Source organism: Suillus subaureus, assembly GCF_016647635.1.
Source record: "Suillus subaureus strain MN1 chromosome Unknown BJ212scaffold_29, whole genome shotgun sequence".
NCBI lineage: Eukaryota > Fungi > Basidiomycota > Agaricomycetes > Boletales > Suillaceae > Suillus > Suillus subaureus.
Window position 1 is genome coordinate 97,121 of NW_024538585.1, and position 17,981 is coordinate 115,101.

General features: G+C 48.5%; 5 protein-coding genes across 5 annotated transcripts; 2 read left to right on the plus strand and 3 right to left on the minus strand.

Moving 5' to 3' along the window:
- Positions 1-988: 988 nt before the first annotated feature.
- BJ212DRAFT_506117 (uncharacterized protein) lies at positions 989-2,356 on the plus strand. Its single transcript, XM_041343359.1, has 2 exons — positions 989-1,172; positions 1,224-2,356. Exons 1-2 carry the CDS (start codon positions 1,134-1,136, stop codon positions 2,214-2,216), a joined length of 1,032 nt encoding a protein of 343 aa, XP_041189999.1. The 5' UTR covers positions 989-1,133; the 3' UTR covers positions 2,217-2,356.
- A 6,078-nt stretch (positions 2,357-8,434) lies between these two features.
- Positions 8,435-8,734, minus strand: BJ212DRAFT_1220304 (uncharacterized protein; the record flags this gene model as incomplete). The annotated part of the gene is made up of 1 exon (XM_041329371.1): positions 8,435-8,734. A coding segment is annotated over one exon (300 nt), but the record flags the coding sequence as incomplete, so codon positions are not given.
- A 458-nt stretch (positions 8,735-9,192) lies between these two features.
- On the plus strand, positions 9,193-10,581 carry BJ212DRAFT_1589333 (2-nitropropane dioxygenase; the record flags this gene model as incomplete). Its single annotated transcript, XM_041342456.1, has 5 exons — positions 9,193-9,229; positions 9,290-9,391; positions 9,442-9,786; positions 9,846-10,327; positions 10,388-10,581. 5 exons carry the CDS (start codon positions 9,193-9,195, stop codon positions 10,457-10,459), a joined length of 1,038 nt encoding a protein of 345 aa, XP_041190001.1. The 3' UTR covers positions 10,460-10,581.
- On the minus strand, positions 10,582-15,840 carry BJ212DRAFT_1374223 (carbamoyl-phosphate synthase L chain, ATP binding domain-containing protein). The gene is made up of 26 exons (XM_041336394.1): positions 15,457-15,840; positions 15,302-15,400; positions 15,132-15,244; positions 14,957-15,081; positions 14,804-14,899; positions 14,311-14,748; positions 14,007-14,254; positions 13,838-13,948; positions 13,719-13,787; positions 13,177-13,656; positions 13,045-13,127; positions 12,913-12,998; positions 12,858-12,862; positions 12,602-12,807; positions 12,414-12,550; positions 12,140-12,360; positions 12,047-12,086; positions 11,957-11,991; positions 11,888-11,905; positions 11,512-11,838; positions 11,407-11,453; positions 11,194-11,353; positions 10,972-11,134; positions 10,899-10,915; positions 10,784-10,844; positions 10,582-10,726 (listed from the first exon to the last, which is right to left on the minus strand). Exons 1-26 carry the CDS (start codon positions 15,619-15,621, stop codon positions 10,680-10,682), a joined length of 3,597 nt encoding a protein of 1,198 aa, XP_041190002.1. The 5' UTR covers positions 15,622-15,840; the 3' UTR covers positions 10,582-10,679.
- BJ212DRAFT_1374230 (uncharacterized protein) lies at positions 15,841-17,795 on the minus strand. The gene is made up of 9 exons (XM_041336395.1): positions 17,596-17,795; positions 17,483-17,538; positions 17,234-17,431; positions 17,125-17,181; positions 17,005-17,073; positions 16,769-16,948; positions 16,567-16,712; positions 16,390-16,506; positions 15,841-16,333 (listed from the first exon to the last, which is right to left on the minus strand). Exons 1-9 carry the CDS (start codon positions 17,696-17,698, stop codon positions 16,135-16,137), a joined length of 1,125 nt encoding a protein of 374 aa, XP_041190003.1. The 5' UTR covers positions 17,699-17,795; the 3' UTR covers positions 15,841-16,134.
- Positions 17,796-17,981: the final 186 nt, after the last annotated feature.

The window sequence follows — 17,981 nt, forward strand, 5'->3', positions numbered from 1 at the left end:
GTAGCGCCACTTGGCTTTGGGGGCTGGAAGCGCTCCATGGCTGGTTGATGTGGCGGCAAGTTGAAACCAAGATTTTAAAAATGAATGGGGGTGGTAGTAGACGACTATATACGCGTAAGTGAAATGATAGTGCAAGGAACATGCCGTATCTAAATATCAATAGGGTCATTCCTACTCATTCCAGCGGACAATGAAGAAAGCTTCAAGGTAACAACATAAAAGTCAGGTTGAGCAGATGATCAATGATGGAAAATCTATGTTTGTCGACTTGGGCAGGTGGCGGTCGGCCTCAGTGGCAGAAAAAAAGTCACACGGAGAAGATTGCTGACGGTGAAGGATGAGCCAAGATGAGATGATGATGCATTCAGATACGTATTGGCAGGATAAGAGCGGGAGCGTAAATGAAGGGGACCTTCTTTTCATGAACTGCCGCAGTGCCAGAGGATGAGCTAATTGGGTGCGCGTGTAAGAACAAACTCAAACCTTGCAACAAATACTTGATAGTAGAACGTTTTTCTTGGAGAGCGAGAGTAAGACTACGGCAGACAAGGTTCCGCCAGTCAAGGTTCCCACCAAATTCTGAACGTTCAGATACGGCAAAGAACTAACCCAAGGTTCCTGTCACAGGATCGCTAGTCAGGGTGCAGAGATGTTGGGATGATGACGAGCTTTGTTCGTTTCCCTATAACCGGTGCCGGGATATTTGTGGATGAAGTTCATCTTCTTGTTTTATATGTTCTCTAACTGTAACATACACTCTGGAGGGAACGTTCAAGAATTCGTAGGAGGAACCTCCTTCTAGCTCACCGGTCACTCAATGGGCGCCGGGGAGTGCCGACCAGATGTGGTTCCACGATACTTTCTTATCTCATAATCAAATTCTTTTCTTCAAATTTGTCAAAACTAAATAATAAAATAAAATAACTACTTTAATTAACTCGTTTAATAAACAACAGATCTCGATCGCATTTCCAAATCGTGTCGTGAACGAGAAGAAGGGACCTTATAAGAACGTTCACAAGAAATGAGGGGAAGCAGTTTGCTTTGCCTTGCCCTACTCAGAACATTTTCAACTCCTCCGCAGAGCTCAGCTCAAACCTGAAGCTATCCTCCTCTCCTATATTTACAAAGGGATGGACGTCGACTGGTGTCTTTCTTGTGATCGTCGAATTGTAATTATAACTTTCTCTGTTCTCCTTGATCATATCTAACTTCAATAACAGGACGGCGTGACTACAGCCTCTGGCCCATATTGCTCCCCAGAGTGTCTTTCATATGCTCAACCAGCATCGTCCTCGCCAAGGCTCGCTACTCAAGTAGCTACCCCTGCACCAAACACTCACCACATTCACCAATGGGCTGCCGCTATCCCGCCCCACGTACCTGCTGGCGCACCCTCTTCCCCCTTCGCAGAGGCTTTTGAGCCCACTTCACTATCTACTCAGTCAATTCGTCGTTCTCCTTCACCTCGTGCCCGTTCTCAGGCAACGCCCAAATTGATTGAGCGCACCTCAGCTACAGCACTTGTCCCCACTCTTTGTGTCTCGTCGCCGGCACAAGTTCGACCTCTCCCCCCTACGCGCAGCACGAACTGCGCTTATTTTAATGGCAATACGGCGTCCAACACCACTGCCAGCATGAGCGAAGCGAGCACTTCCCTTACTAGTCTCTTGAGCGAACCGCTCGTGGCTACTCCTGAGGAAGACTGCCCCTTCGGTATTGGCGCTTTCGTGCGCTCTTGGGTTCACCGCGACCGTGAACATGCAAAGTCCAACAACGAAGAAGTCGTAGAGGAAATTAAAACATATTTCCCCCCTTATTTATCCGCCAAAACATCTCCACCTCGTTCAAAAAAAGCCAAGATCATCCAGTCGCCTTCGCCTGCACCTATGATACGCCAAAAATTCCCTGTTATGAAAGCTACTCATTTTAATGACCGTGACCGTTCAACACCCACCGACTCCCACACACCTACGCCTGTTATCTTCCCTTCATGCCGGGCTGCCGAGCTTGACTGGGATGACGACGATGACGACAACGAGAGTTTCGTCCCACAGGCTCACTACCAACACTTCCAGCAGAAGTACAAGCCTCAGATGCGTTCGCCATCGCTCTCCCCTTCTGCTTCCTCCGGTACCGGTTCTTCTATCCTCCTGATGGCACCGAAGCGATTGGACGTCCACGGTCGTCGCGGTGGTCGTGTTATCGCCCCATGAGGTGCTGCGCGTCTTTTTCATTATCACTATCGCCCCCTTCCTCACTCAGCATATTCGTAAAACCGCCTCGTGCCGATAGGCGCTCATTGACTTATGGACCCTCGATATCCCCAAAATTCACCCTCATGGTTGTTGTTCGTTATAACCCCTTTCAAAACCTAGGAACACTCCGTGCATCTTGTACCAATTTTTCCTCTCGACGTTGCTTGACAGCGCCCACGATCACAATCTTTCAATTTGTCGCTGCTTTCTTCACACACACACGCTCTTTCTCACTCCTCATACATTGTATATACATGCATATACACATAGATAGCTCGTTGCACTTGCATACACACGTCTCCTGCCCACTTCTGGATATCGTATTGATTTATTGTACACTAGATGTTGGCACAAGCCAAGTGGAATTCGTCGTTGAAACAAAAATTCTTGCATGTGACCTAAGAAAAAACTTGATCTATAAGCACGGAATTTGAACGTGGCGTGATTTGAAGCGAGTGATTGTCGATGGCTGGTCAAAAGGCAAAACAGTTGGTGTGATCTGCCAGTGGAACGTCCCTATTTGTCTCATACGAAAGCGGAGAGTTCATTGCATCACTGCCCTGTCACTTGTCAAGTTGCACAGCTTGTGAAAAAAATTCATTCAAGTCTAAATTGAAAGTCGGCCCTTGGCTCGTGAGTGCGTCCTGGCGTTTGACAGTGACAGTAGCATCGCTCTTCGCGGGAGGGGCCACTTCCCATAACCGCGTGGGCTATCTTGGAAAAACGCGGGGTTTCGCTGTCAAAGCTAAGCGACAAAATCGCTGTTAGGGTGACGGAGTGGACGCGGCAACTTGCAAGTCCTGGCATGATGGGTGACTCATGTCTTGATGCATGGCTGTGGTGCCTGGGCTAGCCAAGGAAAAAAGAGTACGTGAAAGTTTGAGTATGATGATACTTGATATCATGATTGATGCTTGCTAGCATGTGGCTGATGCGAGGAACCCGCAAGTGGGCTGACAGCCTGCGGCAGGGGCCCAGATCTAGAGCAGCCCTTGGTTTGTACGTATGCTTCTGCTCGCCTCAAGTGCATTCATCTACCGGTGAAATAAGACGCGGACGATGGGACCGCGCTCTCTTCCGAAGTAGATCACGGTTTTATGCGACTCCATGATTTGCCTGTTTTGAATAATGCTTCTTCAATTCAATTGAGTGTACGTGGAAGAATCTCATTCTAGATTCTTCCGTGGCGTTGGCCACAATTTCAACAGGTTTCTGATATCTGGTCACTGGAAGCTCATTAATAATAAATTTTATGTTGGGACCATGGTTGTTCAACTTGCTCTGCTGGCAGGGTATTCTGATCTCGGAATTCTCCGATTGTCGCCGACGCAACCCTCAAACATGTTCGGTGACCGGCAGTCCTTATACTTTGTGATCAGAGGGTGGTTAATCCGCATCTCGCAACTATGAAACTACCGGATGAATGATAATTCAAATGACTAGCTCCCACTCAAATATATTTGTCCCATGCCTGTGACCAAGCTCTGGGCCCTTCTTGATGGGATCGTGAATCATCCGCTCTTACCGTAATGATGACTCCAATTTTATTGGTAGTAGGGTTCATCTTCCACTTGGCTCATACACGACCAGCTACGCACTGTTACGCTTCGCCTAGCTGTGTACTGCGCAAGCTGACTCGTTTCCGCTTCGTGATTTACTAAACGATAGTGTTACGATGAAACGAACCCCCATATTAATGCTGCCATGTCTCATGCCCATCCGTGGCAAACCTTGGAAGACGCGATGATCCTTGAGCTTATTTTGGGGGACCGTTCTTCGTCCTTCAAATACTCAATATTCAATCCGGGAAGATTCCGAGGGCTTTCATTGATTTGTATATTAATGGGACCTAATCGAGTTCGTGTCCTATTTCACAGCGTTCAGTACTCCAAGTTCTCGTCACTTTACTCTCACTCCTTGCAAGATACATTTAGGCTTGAATCTCACTCGCTTTCCTGATTGCCAGCATGCTACTGTGATATTCTTGGAATCCGACAACTGAAGAGATGTCAAGACAGCTGGTACGGTCCACGCTGCACGTGTATCACCAACGCATTAACAACCAAGACTCAAGGCTCCCACAGAAGACTGCGCATAGAAACCATATCTACACCGGTCAGCCATCCATTCACATTCATAAAATGATGGTGATAAGCCATTAGATGACGTCTTCACCTTTGCGCAACCAACGGTATTGGAAACACGGCGTAGCCGGAAAGTACGTGCGGGCCGTCACCTTGCCAGAAACAACTCGGGCACCGCCTTGTGCATGAAAAAATTTCACGGCGCTCATGCAACAATAGCACTCGGCGCATTTGACACACCCAGATCTGTAGATCAGGCTTTGACAAGGTACTTATCTGTAGGGTGTTGCGTTCCCTCGATCCCGTATGTTCGATTCGAGCTAATGCAAATCAAGATTCTTCGCCGATGGCGGGATAGGCTATTCGGCGAGCCGAGTAGGGTGTCATCATGTATGTTCTAAAGAATGGAAACTTTGACAGTCAAGCAGTGCATATTGATAATGACGATCAAAGCGCTGCCGCACGGGTGACGCTCAAAGGTTAATTGCCAAGCTAACTGATGTGAGGGTTAGCTAAGTCTAAGAATACCTCCCGCTCGTGATGCGCAGCTAGCACCAAAGTTAGTGTTACAACTCTCCCGCCAGCCGGTGGCGTCGGGGGCGGGAGACTGGGTCTTTTGTTACATGTCCATTATTGGAATGTCCGGGGCATGCGCCAAGACGACATCTTTGTTCTTGCCATATCGGGATCGAGTGAACGCTGACAGTTTCGACCTGACTAGCTTTTCAATCGATAGACGTTAGAACTTATTGGAACCTATGCAAATTCAAGATAACCGTTGCAGGGACTACTGTCACTAGACCAGTATACGCTAATCAGATCATTATGTCGCAATAGATATGACAGTGGAACTAGGTGGCATAACAGGATTGGAAGAACATTCAATGGATCTGAGTAGAACGTTCTCGAGCAATTGGTCATCGTTAATCAAACATCGCCAACTTGTGTATATAACCACCATCCCAAGTGTTTGGTGTGGGATCATCGATACGCCAATCCTTATATGATATAGAGTCCATTGCTCTCTGAGTTATCAGATAAGCAGAGATAAGCAGCCGCGGGCTTATGGTCACGACATATGTGGATTGTTTGCTTACGCGACGTTCCCCAGTACACCAAGGCACCAGCGACACACAATTGTTTGGGGCGGAGTTTGCGCGATTTCGTATGCAAGCTCCGGCCTGTCGAGTAAAAACCTGCGCCAGCTGGCATCATTCCATGTCCGATCAACCTCGAGCTCAGGGGAAGAACACCTGTAGACCCGTGTGCCGGCACGTCATATCTTTCAGGTCGCATATCGTTGCACAACTTGCACGAAACAACTTGCCGGTACCTTGAAACTTCATGACGCCCATCGGGCCAAGTAGAAGAATATCCGTGACATCCGTATAGATAACAGTCAAGCACGCCTGCGTGAGGCGCTCCACTGGTCGCTAAGCAAAGTGGAGGAGCAGACATTCGATGCTGAACATCCGTCCCGACCGGAAACCAATAAAATGCCGAACGACGGTAGATTTACCGCACCCCAGCTAATAACAGAAGGCTGGGAATTCCCTCAAACAATTAACCCCAGTTCCGGAATGAAAGACGACGAACCTGTGCTGCCTTGAGAGTCGGGGGCTATAACATATTGCACTCGGACCTTGGTCAAAATACTGATTCCAATCAGACAAGAGATAGTTAGGAGACACGGCGCATCACGCTGCTCCAGCCACATGACAGCAAGTTGTGCCTCTAATTGATCGCACCCACATAGCATGCATGTCTGGAGTGGCGTCGTTCCAGACAAACAAGCATAAACCGACATAACGATTGGCGCGCGATTCTCTGGCCCGAGCTTGCTCAAGGCTCTATGTTAAGTTACTGTGCCAACCTAAAATTCAAGGAATTTCAACTTTGGGGTACTTGGCAAGGGGTTACCAAGTCAGGTGCTCTTCATGCCAAATTTCGCGCGGTCTTAACAACTTCCGCAGTTGTCGAACTAGCCCGCTTTGGGATCAACTGGGAAAAGTGTGAAGGTAACGTTTTGGGGGTCGTTGATAACGCCAACAAACTTGATTGTAGTAGAGCGAATAACAGCGGAACAAGAAGCTGGTTCTCAACGGCCCGGCGGATGTTGTGGAGTACATGCCGTTGCGACTGTAGTCACGATGCTCGTCTATCTGCCGCAGCTCTCTAGTTGCGGAAGTCTGAGTGGTTCGTAAAGTCAAAAATTCACGTATATGATGTCATGAACATACCGAGAGTCTAACCAGATCGAAACGGTGGCTCAACGAGTGTGGTCTATCATGCCCTTAAACAATGCCTACCTGCGCAAATGACATGAGTGTGTTCGACTCCGCAGCGCTTGATCCAAGTTCGTGCAATTACAAAAACCCGAGCACACGGCGACGATGAACAGCCCACTGAAATGAAGCCCCCAAAACCGAAGGCCCAAGAGGAAGAGATATGATATGTAGAACATGAAGAACCAACCCAACCATGGCAATGACTTCAGTATCGCTCAAGGTGAGAGGGCGATAAGGATTCAATCAAACAAAAGAAGATGTCGTGTTCGCCTACTTCTTGATCTTGGCCAGGAGTGGCGGTGATACGAAGGCCATGATATGCTGCATCATCATCATTATGAGGGCTCGGAATCAGCGCGTCGGACGCCGCATTACGAACTTACGTTGACTCGGAAGTCCAGGGGTGACCACGAGATGTGGAGGTGGGGCAGATGAACTTGTGGTGAAGTATAAGATTCCACGCTAGTGCCCAATGGCTCCGATATCATTGTAACACGGTATATGGCAATAGAAGGCTCGCAGTGCCGCTAGTAGCAGCAACTATGCATTGGCACTCACAAACTGTACATTACAGCGCTGATAGAAGAATCTATTCCACGGCCTTCGGCCACCAACGGTTCTTACAATGACACGATGTGAAGCACGAACTCGGGGTAATCTCGGTGACGGTCAACCTTGACAAGAACAAGAACCAAGAAGTTGGACTGACAACCTCCATGCATCATGAGCGAGATGAAGGCACTCAGGAGTAAAAAATATAGAAGTCGCGCAAGGTAGCGGGTTAAAAAAGACATTACAGCTATTCCCAGTCAGGAAGGTGCAGACCATTCGGGAATTTGTATGATACTGGCAACTGTAGTAGACGATAAGGAGTGACTAAGTCCAACGAATGTTAAAAAAAGCGCTGTGCTCTCTCGAAGCTCAAAATTGTCTGTTCAACGATTAGCACCAATGCCCAAACTTGGTCTCCCCTAGACCTTTGTAGACGAAGGGAGATAGATATCAGATGGTCGTTCTGTCTGCTAATATTACATGTGTAATAATACAAACCCAGTAAGAGGATCCATAGGGAAGGCCTCAAAGGCAATTTCCAAAGATAGTCTTAAGAACGAGAAGCTCGTCATTTTTAGACAGCAACTTAGCGCATCTTTACAATGAGAACTCTGAAAAATTGTATATTATACAACCAGTAATATGAGCAGACTCCAACCGGCAACCGATATGAGACGGTGCTGTTGGTTTGTCAGTGAAATGTACAACAAACCTTTCGGAGTTAAGAGGTCTCGGAAGTACATGTTGCGAACGTACGAACATTTTGGCAAAACTACTTGCCCTGCTTTCACCTCTACGTTTGGGATTTCGTCTGCTGTGCACAACAAATATGATCAAACAACAAAGAGTAGCAATAGCTTCACTGGGGAGGCGGTTGAAAACTGGAAAGTAATTAAGATCAGCAGTGCACTGAAATTAAATAAAGGACAATACCCAGGGGGAGGGGGACCACCAAAGCCTGGTGGAGGGGGGAATGGTGCACCTGGAGGGAAGCCAGGTGGACGGAAGCCAGGAGGGGGGCCGGGCATGCCTGGTGGAGCAAAGGGCATTGCAGGGACGACCCATGGGGGGCATACCCACTAAATACATAATAAGCGTCATATTTCCATCGTGTCAGTTAACATACTGGGAGGCATCATTCCCATTCCTCGGCCAGCAGGCATTCCACGACCAGGGCCGACAGGCAGCTGAATCCAACACACATGTAAGATCCTGACCGAGGAATTAGCAGAGCATGACGTACCACATTCTTTTTGTCCTCATCTACAACTGGCGGAGGCCCCTCAACACTTAAGCTGACAACTGTCTCCCCTCGTAAAATCACGAGCCCTAAGGTGCGCTTCATCTCTTGCTCAGCAGGCGTCTCAGTTTCTCCGGGCTTTTTTTTGGGTCGAACGCGTCTGAATTCTTCACAGTCCGCAAGGACAAGGTTCATGTGCCTATCGAATGCGAGCATTTGACCTGTCAACGCGCGTCCGTCATTGATGGTCACTTTGAGCCTCCAATTGATGAGGCCCAGCATTTTTCCTCCTTTGGATTTTGGGGGAGGCTGAGGAACGATAATCAGACAACATGTGCACCAGTTCTGATCAGGACTTACCATGATGGTCGACTAGGATTACGGTCTGTAGATGCGGACGATGACAAGAAATGAGATAGAGTTGACTGCTACAAACAATGCCAAATATCTGATCTTGTGACTGCTTGAGTCTTGTCAACGCCATTCACAGTGACACTCAGTAAGTACTGCAGCTGAATACTGATTCACAGCTTGCACATAATCAATTTTTGTGGGGTTTCTGCTCATAAGATTGCGTGACGGTTGCATGATTACTATTGCAGCTGAAAAATCATGCTGACAGATTTATGTTCGAGCGAAATGTTATTGTCAGTTACTAGTCCAACAGTGATTTAGCGTCGGTAATTTCGCCCGACAGTGTTTAGTACTGAATACACGACTACATATATATATAGATCTATAATTTCGCTTCCCTCACTGTATCACTCGATATGTCAAAGATTCATAACGCTTTCACCGTCCTGATGGGTGGGTGTATTCACTTGCTCTCTATTATGGATTTGCATGTCTAATTCAGGAGACTCACAGACATACCTACTCCTATAGTAGCCGCCCCTATGGCAGGGGCTAGTGGGGGCGCATTAGCGGCCCAGGCATCCGCTGCCGGAGCATTTGGATTTATCGGTGCAGGTGGAGACCATCACACTTTTTGCGAGTGACTTTCTAAATAAATCATCAAGGATATTTGACGTCTTCTCGCATTCAGGAGGAGCTATCATTAGCTCGCACGCAACTTCTCCTATCCGACACAGATCCCCTCTCAATCGGTGTGGGTTATCTGGCTTGGCAACTGGAGAAAGATCCCTCCTCTGGCGCTGGATTGCTTAACGTTTCCCTTTCTAACAGAGTTCAGGCCATCTGGCTGGCGTTCGGGAACAATATAGATCGATGGATCGACCATATTCGCTCTTATGATGCGAGTTCCGGACGGGAGAAGAAAACTCTAATTTTTGTACAAGTTTCCTCAGCGAAAGAGGCTCTCATTGCCATCCAGGACTGGAAAGTTGACGTCTTAGTAGCTCAAGGTTTTTCCCCTACCTCCTTAAGCTTGGTTTGAACTTTCCTCTCATGGGTATTGTCGCAGGGTCTGAATCTGGCGGGCATGGGTATAGCGCCGCTCCACCGCTTCTCACGCTGGTGCCCTCTATCTTGGCAGTGCTGCCCAAAGACGGCCCGCCCCTTCTCGCAGCCGGCGGATTGTCAACCGGCGGTCACGTTGCGTCTCTTCTTGCACTCGGAGTCTCTGGCGTGGTGCTTGGCACCAGATTTCTGATGACGAAAGAGAGCTTCTATAATGAGGCGCAAAAAAATGTGCTTGTTATGGCCAGTGGCAATGCCACAGTGCGCACGACGGCATTTGACCGTGCTAGAGGAACTCTGGATTGGCCGGAAGGCGTCGACGGTCGTGCCATTTATAACAAGACAGTGAAAGATGTAGATGATGGTGTCGACATCGAAATTGTTCGAGAGAATTTCAACAGGGCAATACAGGATAGGGATCCTGATCGAATGTTGGTTTGGGCAGGTAGTGGAGTTGAGTTGGTCACAGAAATTCAGACTACCCAGGTCAGTTTGACTCGCTAAATTGCAACGTGCCCGGCTGTCAGTTGATTTATGTTTGTATAGGATGTTGTTCGGGAACTCCACGCAGATATGATGGAACATTTAAGTTTTGTATCAACACTTATTGCCACCTAGTGGCAAATCCGTTGGTTTCCGTGAACTCAGGACCATTTGTCTTTCCAATTCGGACGGGCTGTTTCGCTTGCTGCATGTCCCTGCGTAGTGTTAACATTTGGAAAGATAACTGTCAGGAACACCATTGATTCCGGTCGGTAATAGTGTGATATGCATTCTATGAAACTATAATACAAGTAATCGTGACACCAGTTCGCGTATGCTCGAGAAGATCCTTGCCTTAGTGGACGATTTCCACCGTCAAGTCGCCCTGATTGATAGAGTCACCTATACAGAATTGTTAAGCTAACTCCGTATTCCGGAGAAATGGATAAGAAGGCTTGCCTTCATTGACGACCACGCGTTTAATATGACCAGAAACAGGTGCAGTAACAGCAGACTCCATCTGTGATAAATCAAACGTCAGGAGGTCATCATCTTCAGAGCGTTTCACACATACCTTCATCGCACTCAGTACTAGGTGAAAAAGCGCTCCGTCAGACAGAAAATTAAAGAATGCGGATCATTCTTACCACAAAGAGGGTCGCCTTTCTTAATTTCTTGGCCCTCCTTTACCCTGACCTCAACCACGACACCTGACATAGGCGCACCCACTGATCCGGGGTCAGACGTCGCCTTCTCCCGCGAAACTGTTTCTACTGCGGAATTCTTGTCCTCGACAGACACAGCCCGAACCTGTGGCACAGGGGAAACGTCAGCAAAATCTTCGCATGCCATATACTATTGTTATCGACCTCGCCGTTAACTTCGAACCAGACGTCACGTTGGGCACGACCTTCCACAACAGGCCCCACGGCCATCAGGCGGATAATCAGTGTCTTTCCTTTTTCGATCGAGATGTGCATCTCCTCTCCAATAGCCGGTCGCCCCAAGAAGTACCGCGTGGGAAGAACACTGGGGAAAGGATAAGTCCATCTTCGAACATCACACGGCATCATGAGGTTCACCTAAGATCTCCGTATTTCTCAAGGAACCCCTGGTATTCTTCGAAGACCTGACGGAGTTAACATGACTTCAGGATATGCATCGCGGGAGTGCAAGGCACGACATACTTTGGGGTACATGACATACGAGGTAACATCTGCATCCGTGATGTGCTTCCCAAACTTGCTGCGGAGCTCTGCCTTGATCTTCTTGAAGTCCAGGGGTGCCATGGTTGCACCAGGACGTCCATCAATTCTTGGCTTGTTTCTGATGATATTCGAACGAAGTGGCTCAGGGAAACCTCCCACAGGTTGTCCAAGATAGCCCTGGAAAAACTCGACAACAGAGGAGGGGAAGTCAAGCTGGTCTGCACGTTGAATGACGTCCTGTTTGGAGAACGAGTTTGACGTCATCCATTGCGCGAAATCACCAACAACTTTGGACGAGGGCGTGACCTTACAGCTCTGTTAGGGTTTGCACGAAATTAAACAGATAATTGCATGCCTTGACAATGTTGCCACACTGAAGGGAACAATTCAGATGGAATGGGAAATGACGCGCAGAATAACGTACCAGTTCGTTGGCCTCGATGTATTTCTGCTTGATTTCTTGAATTGGAAGGTCGGAAAACGTAAGTTACTAACTGATAAGAAAGACACTCACGGGTCCACTGCGTGCCGAGACCTAATTGCGACGCTTGGAACTATAAGATCGATCAGCCACCAAATCTAAATACATTCCAGACACCACGCTCACCATGAGATTTGTGTATTGACCTCCTGGCATTTCGTGGTCGAAGACACTCGAATCCGAGGCCCGGACATTGGCTTCGAAGCAACTGTAGAGCATGCGAACCTGACTCCAATACAAGTTTAGCGCTTGGATGTCGGCATAGCGGATGCCCGTTCCTAAGTGCGTTTGCTCAAGTGCCATGCACACGGCTCCCATGGAGGGCTGTGATGTCAGACCAGACATACCTACCGGAATTGTTGAACATCGGGTTCGACATTCGTAGATGACAGCAACTTACTATCAATGGCAACATCAACGACATCAGCACCAGCCGCTGCCGCCGCAAGCATGCTAGCTGCTGCAATTCCAGCTGTGTCATGTGAGTGAACGTGGATTGGAATGTCAGGGTACTTCTCCCTGATCGCGCCGATAAGCCTTCAAATGTGTCAGTGTGTAAATTGGACAAAAAAGTGCTTGCCGATGTACAATTTCGCAGCTTCAGGCTTCAACAAACCAGCCATGTCCTTGACACCAAGGATGTGAATTCCCTCTTCCACTAGCTTGTCAATGAAGTCAAGGTAGTATTGCAGTGTGTATTTGGTCTCCTTCGGGCTTGCGACATCACCGCTGTAGCAGACAACAGCCTCAACAACACCTCCTGCCTTCTTGGCGGCATCGATGCCGAGTCTCATCTAAAATGAAATTGAGTACAGTCTCATGAGAATGATTCATTTCGCCTCACATTCTCTATGGAAATCCGTCAACAATCAAGACTATTCGGTAATGGTATCACTCACCAAAGTAGTTCAGCGAGTCGAACACTCGGAAGATATCAAGACCATTCTCGACCGCCTTTTTCGAGAAATCGTAGATCGCGTTGTCACTACACGAATCAGCCAGGCATTAGGCGGAAATGAGACGGCACGCACGGGTAACTTGTATATCCGACACCGTTGGCTCCACGAACGAGAGCCTGGAAGGGGATATTGGGCACCAGCTTACGCAAGGTACGCTGTACAAACGTCAGTTCAAGCTCCTCCAACATATCACAAATCACGCACCAGACGTTCCCAAGGATCTTCGTACAAGAAGCGCATGGCGACATCGAAGGTAGCGCCACCCCACATCTCCAAACTGAATGCGTTCGCGAGGGCATAGCTGGTCTCATTGGCGATGTTGACCATGTCGATCGTCCTAAGGCGGGTAGCGAGCAGCGATTGGTGCGCGTCACGCCAAGTTGTGTCCATGATGAGCGTTCCAGGGTATTCGCGGACGGCCTTCGCGAAAGCTTCGGGACCCTTCTCGACGATAATGTTGCGCCATCCAACCTCACAGGGGAACGTAGTGTCAAGGGGTGTGCCATCCGGGCCGTCGCGGCTCTCGAATTTGGGAACGACAACGTCATCCTTAAGGCCTGGCTCGCCAGTCTGGCCTTTGATGGAGCTCCCATTGACTGCAAGGTCACCAAGGTATGAAAGGAGTTTCTGTGCACGGTTCTGGCTCTGCACCAGCTTGAAGAGCTCAGGGGTGTCATCGATGAACTAACGTGATACAAATGTTCAAAAGTGAGTCTTATGATCCTTACTTCTACGTGATGACTTACAGTGGTCCATGTCTTGCCACCAATGAAGACGTCGTGGGTGAGGAGACGGAACAAGAAGGGAATGTTTGTCTATCGGCAATGTCAGATGCATTTCCATACGAAGACCAAGGGGCAATTACCTTGACACCGCGAATACGGAACTCGACCAAGGCACGCAACATCTTTCTGCGAGCAACTTCGTAGGTTGTGCCACTTACAGTGCACTTCACCAACAGACTGTCGTAATGGGGCTGCCCAGGGAAATGAGTTCAGGATGACTCCAAACGCAAAGTACGATTGGACACATACCGTGATCTGTGCACCTGCAAAGCCAGAGGACGCATCGAGACGAACACCATTTCCTCCAGCACTACGGTACACCTCGATTTTGCCAGTATCGGGCTGGAAACCAGTAGCAGCATCCTCCGTAGTAACACGGCACTGGATCGCAAACCCACGACGAGTGATGGCCTCCTGAGTCAGACCAAGCTGAGGTAGGGTAGCACCAGCAGCAATTTGGATCTGGGCCGCAACGATGTCGATACCAGTAATCTCCTCTGCATTCCAAGTAAGCAATGATAGAAGTGATCTAATTCGTGTCTGGAAATCGTACCAGTAATGGTGTGCTCGACTTGAATACGAGGATTAATTTCAATGAAGTAGTGCCTTCCCATTTGATCGACAAGGAACTCCGCGGTTCCAGCATTCCTATATCCGACGCTCCTCGCGAGCTTGATCGCGTCCGACAAAATGGCCTGACGCACTTCCTCGGGGAGGTGGGTTGCAGGTGCGACCTCGACGACCTTTTGGTGACGTCTCTGGACGGAGCAGTCACGCTCAAACAAGTGAATCGTGTTGCCAACACCGTCGGCAAGGATTTGGACCTCGATATGACGGGGGCGCTCAAGGAAACGCTCGATAAAGACAGTGCCATCTCCGAAGGCTGACCTAGCCTCGGATACGGCACGTTCGAACGCATCTTTGAAGTTTGACTGCTCGCGAACAACACGCATTCCGCGGCCGCCGCCACCCATGGCAGCCTTAATGATGACTATATGCGGCGAAATGGCGTCAGAAGGAAAGCGAAAAGGAGAATATCGACGGACCTGGGAAACCGTATTCTTTGATGAATGCATCACCATCCGTGTATGATGCAACCGGGCCAGGTGTACCGGGAACAACTGGAACACCGACCTTCATAGCTTGATGAGACCATCCTAGTCAGCATATATGGAATCGGTTCTTAGGCAATCACCCACCAAGTGTACGCGCTTTCGTCTTGTCGCCAAGACCGTCTATAACCTCGGGCGATGGCCCGACAAATGCGATTCCAGCCTGCTCGACTTTACGAGCGAATTCAGCATTCTCAGATAAGAAACCGTACCTGGACAACAGTCAGCTAAATATAACGAAGGAGATATTAAGGCAACACACCCAGGGTGAATCATGTCAACCCCATGTTCAAGAGCGATGCGGATGATATCTTCTTGGGCAAGATATGCGCCGACGGGGGTCAGCCCCCTGCCGACTTGATACGCTTCATCGGCCTAATTGATGTTTGATGAGCAACGTTCGATAGATCAAGAATCGTATCATTCAAATACCTTTTGACGATGAGCCGAGAGACGATCCTCGAACGAGTAGATCGCGACGGTGTGCATAGCGAGCTCATGAGCAGTACGGAAGACTCGGATAGCGATTTCCTATAAATGAGATATCTAAGCGACGGGAGACATCCAGACAACTGATCTAAGCGCACACCACGATTAGCGACGAGAATCTTGGTGAGAGGACCACTGTGACCAGCGGATTTCCTTCTCATAGTTTGAATAGAGTGCACTGGCGTACCGGGGGCGCTGGGCGTCCCCACGAACGTATGCGCCAACCTCGGCGGGTGGAGCGGTAACTGAGTCGAAGTAGCCATGATGATGGTTACTGGTTAGAAGTCAAAAGAAAGAATGCTAAAGAAAAATGGGAGTTTAAGAGCTTGGCCTAGTCAGGGATGGTAAGATTGTAGGGTAGTACAGAGCTAACAGGTTCAAACTTGAGGGATTTTGATTATCACCAGTTTGACTTGGGCGCTTAGCCTAAATCGTCTAATCGGACCATATGAAATCACGAGAGGGTCGTAATCCGCAGTGATCCGTCCGCATTGGCATTCCTAGGCCTACAGCATGCATCTTTGTTTCGCTGGTACATGTTTATCTTGGCAGACTATCAAGATCATGAACAAACCTCGGCCGGGTTTAAAGTGGGCCTTACCCATCATCACCATCTCTTGTCTCTTAACCCCATCAAATGGCGTTTGTTCGGCAGCTCGCGAGAAACCACACTATGAGCTTTAACGTAAGTAATTCTATTGCTCTAGATGCTCGGGATATACAGAAACACGGTAACATGATGAAACCGAAAAGTATGTGCACTTGTCGATGAAGTTCTACCTATTCGACAGGGGTATGATAGTGGTTGCTTGAGGCCGGCTCTCCATCTTCTTCTGGTTGTTCTTCGCTATCGCATACACGACTCCTGCAAAGAACCCCATTCCAATCGCCGACACCGATCCTACTGTTACCACATCACCAAAGAAGAGCATACCCGAAGCCGCAACAGGGAGTTTGTTGAGAGCTCCGACCATGCTGTAGTCGGCATTAGCTGTAGACTGTTTAAAGCACTAGAAGTCTTGAATCCGTACCTATAGGTGGTACTACTCGTGGTGCGCACACACCATGCCGTAGAATATGAAATTCCAACTGCAGCCGCACCCGAAAATGCGATAGCGGACAAAAGAACGTTGCGTGTCTCGAGTGGGCTGGATCAGGCAAGCATCAGTGACTATTCTGCAGTCTCGCTGGGTGATGAGGCATCATACAAGTTTCTGACGAGATTCTCTGAGCCCCAATCCTCCACAACAATAGAAAACACTGCCAAGACAGGGATCGATAACAAGTTATTATAGAACATCGAATCCCAATCAGAAAAGCCAGTAGCTTTTATGCGCTTGCGCATGAGAAGAACCTAAGCAACGCAGCCAACATTCAGCTCAGGGACATCATCAGGGCAGGGAGTCTTACGTAGGCAGCACTCATCAGGCAGTTCACAAACATCCATACGTACCCCGCATTCAGTCTAGAAACCATGTTTGACATCATGTCTAAACCAATACCTATGGCAGCGCTCGCTGGTGGAATATTCTCGGTGGCACCTATGGCATTGTTGACATCCGTAAACGCAGCCAATATAGAAGATGACACCTGTCATAAATCAGCCCATAAACCCTATCCATTTGAATAATCATGAGGCCACACACCATAAAAATGAAGGCGACCATCGTAAGTGCTGTAATTCGTCCGCCGAACCACAGAACTTCCCCGTATGCCTAGCTCCGCGTTAGCGTCAATATATTCACGACTAAGAACAATAATCGCACAATGAGTATAATCGTCAGATTCTTGAAAATGGTATAAACGGGTATAGTGAGGTATTGCTGCGGCAAGACTGTTAGGTACGGGTTGAGACTCTTGTTCGGTAGCACTGACCAGACTTTTCGAACCGGTATAGATTACACTGACCAGCAGACAGCTGATGGGATACCATGCTTTGACATCTTGCATGTCGAAATCGCGGAATGATATTATACCTGACTTCTTAGCTGCAATCACGCACGCAACGCAGACTATACTCTGCATTGATAGCAGCAGAAAAGTCATGTTAAATTGACTCCCAGACACTACGAACTAAATCACGCTATCAGAAGCTAAGCATGATGAAAGGACATTGCATATGACCTTGTTCACGACTGTCATCATGATTGACGCCAGGCAGTAGCATATTACGGAAGGAACTATGCACCACCCCGCAATTGAGCAAGCAGCAAACACAAAGCATATCAGTGACTCACTAGCGGAACTAGCATCTCCAGTGTCTTTCTGGTTGCCCGTGGCTAAGTTGCGCCGCAACTCTGCCAGGTCTTGATCCTCTGAAGATTCCTTTGAACTTCCCATGTGCACCTGAAGCCGAGTAGAGAAAGACTAAAAATGGAGCCTGTACTAGAGCCTAGTAGTTGGTGCCGGGGACAAGAAAAAATCGTAAGATATGTACTCAGAGTAAAATACCGTCAGCAGCGCGCGCGCGGATTTCATCCGGTATTACGTAATCACTCCTTGGCACGTGATGTCTACGACCCAGAGTCCAACTTTGCTACATATAACACGACCTTCAGCGCCTCAGTTTGGTGTCGCTGCGATAATAAACAAAAGTGGCTAGGTGAATTTTTGCGATTCTGGT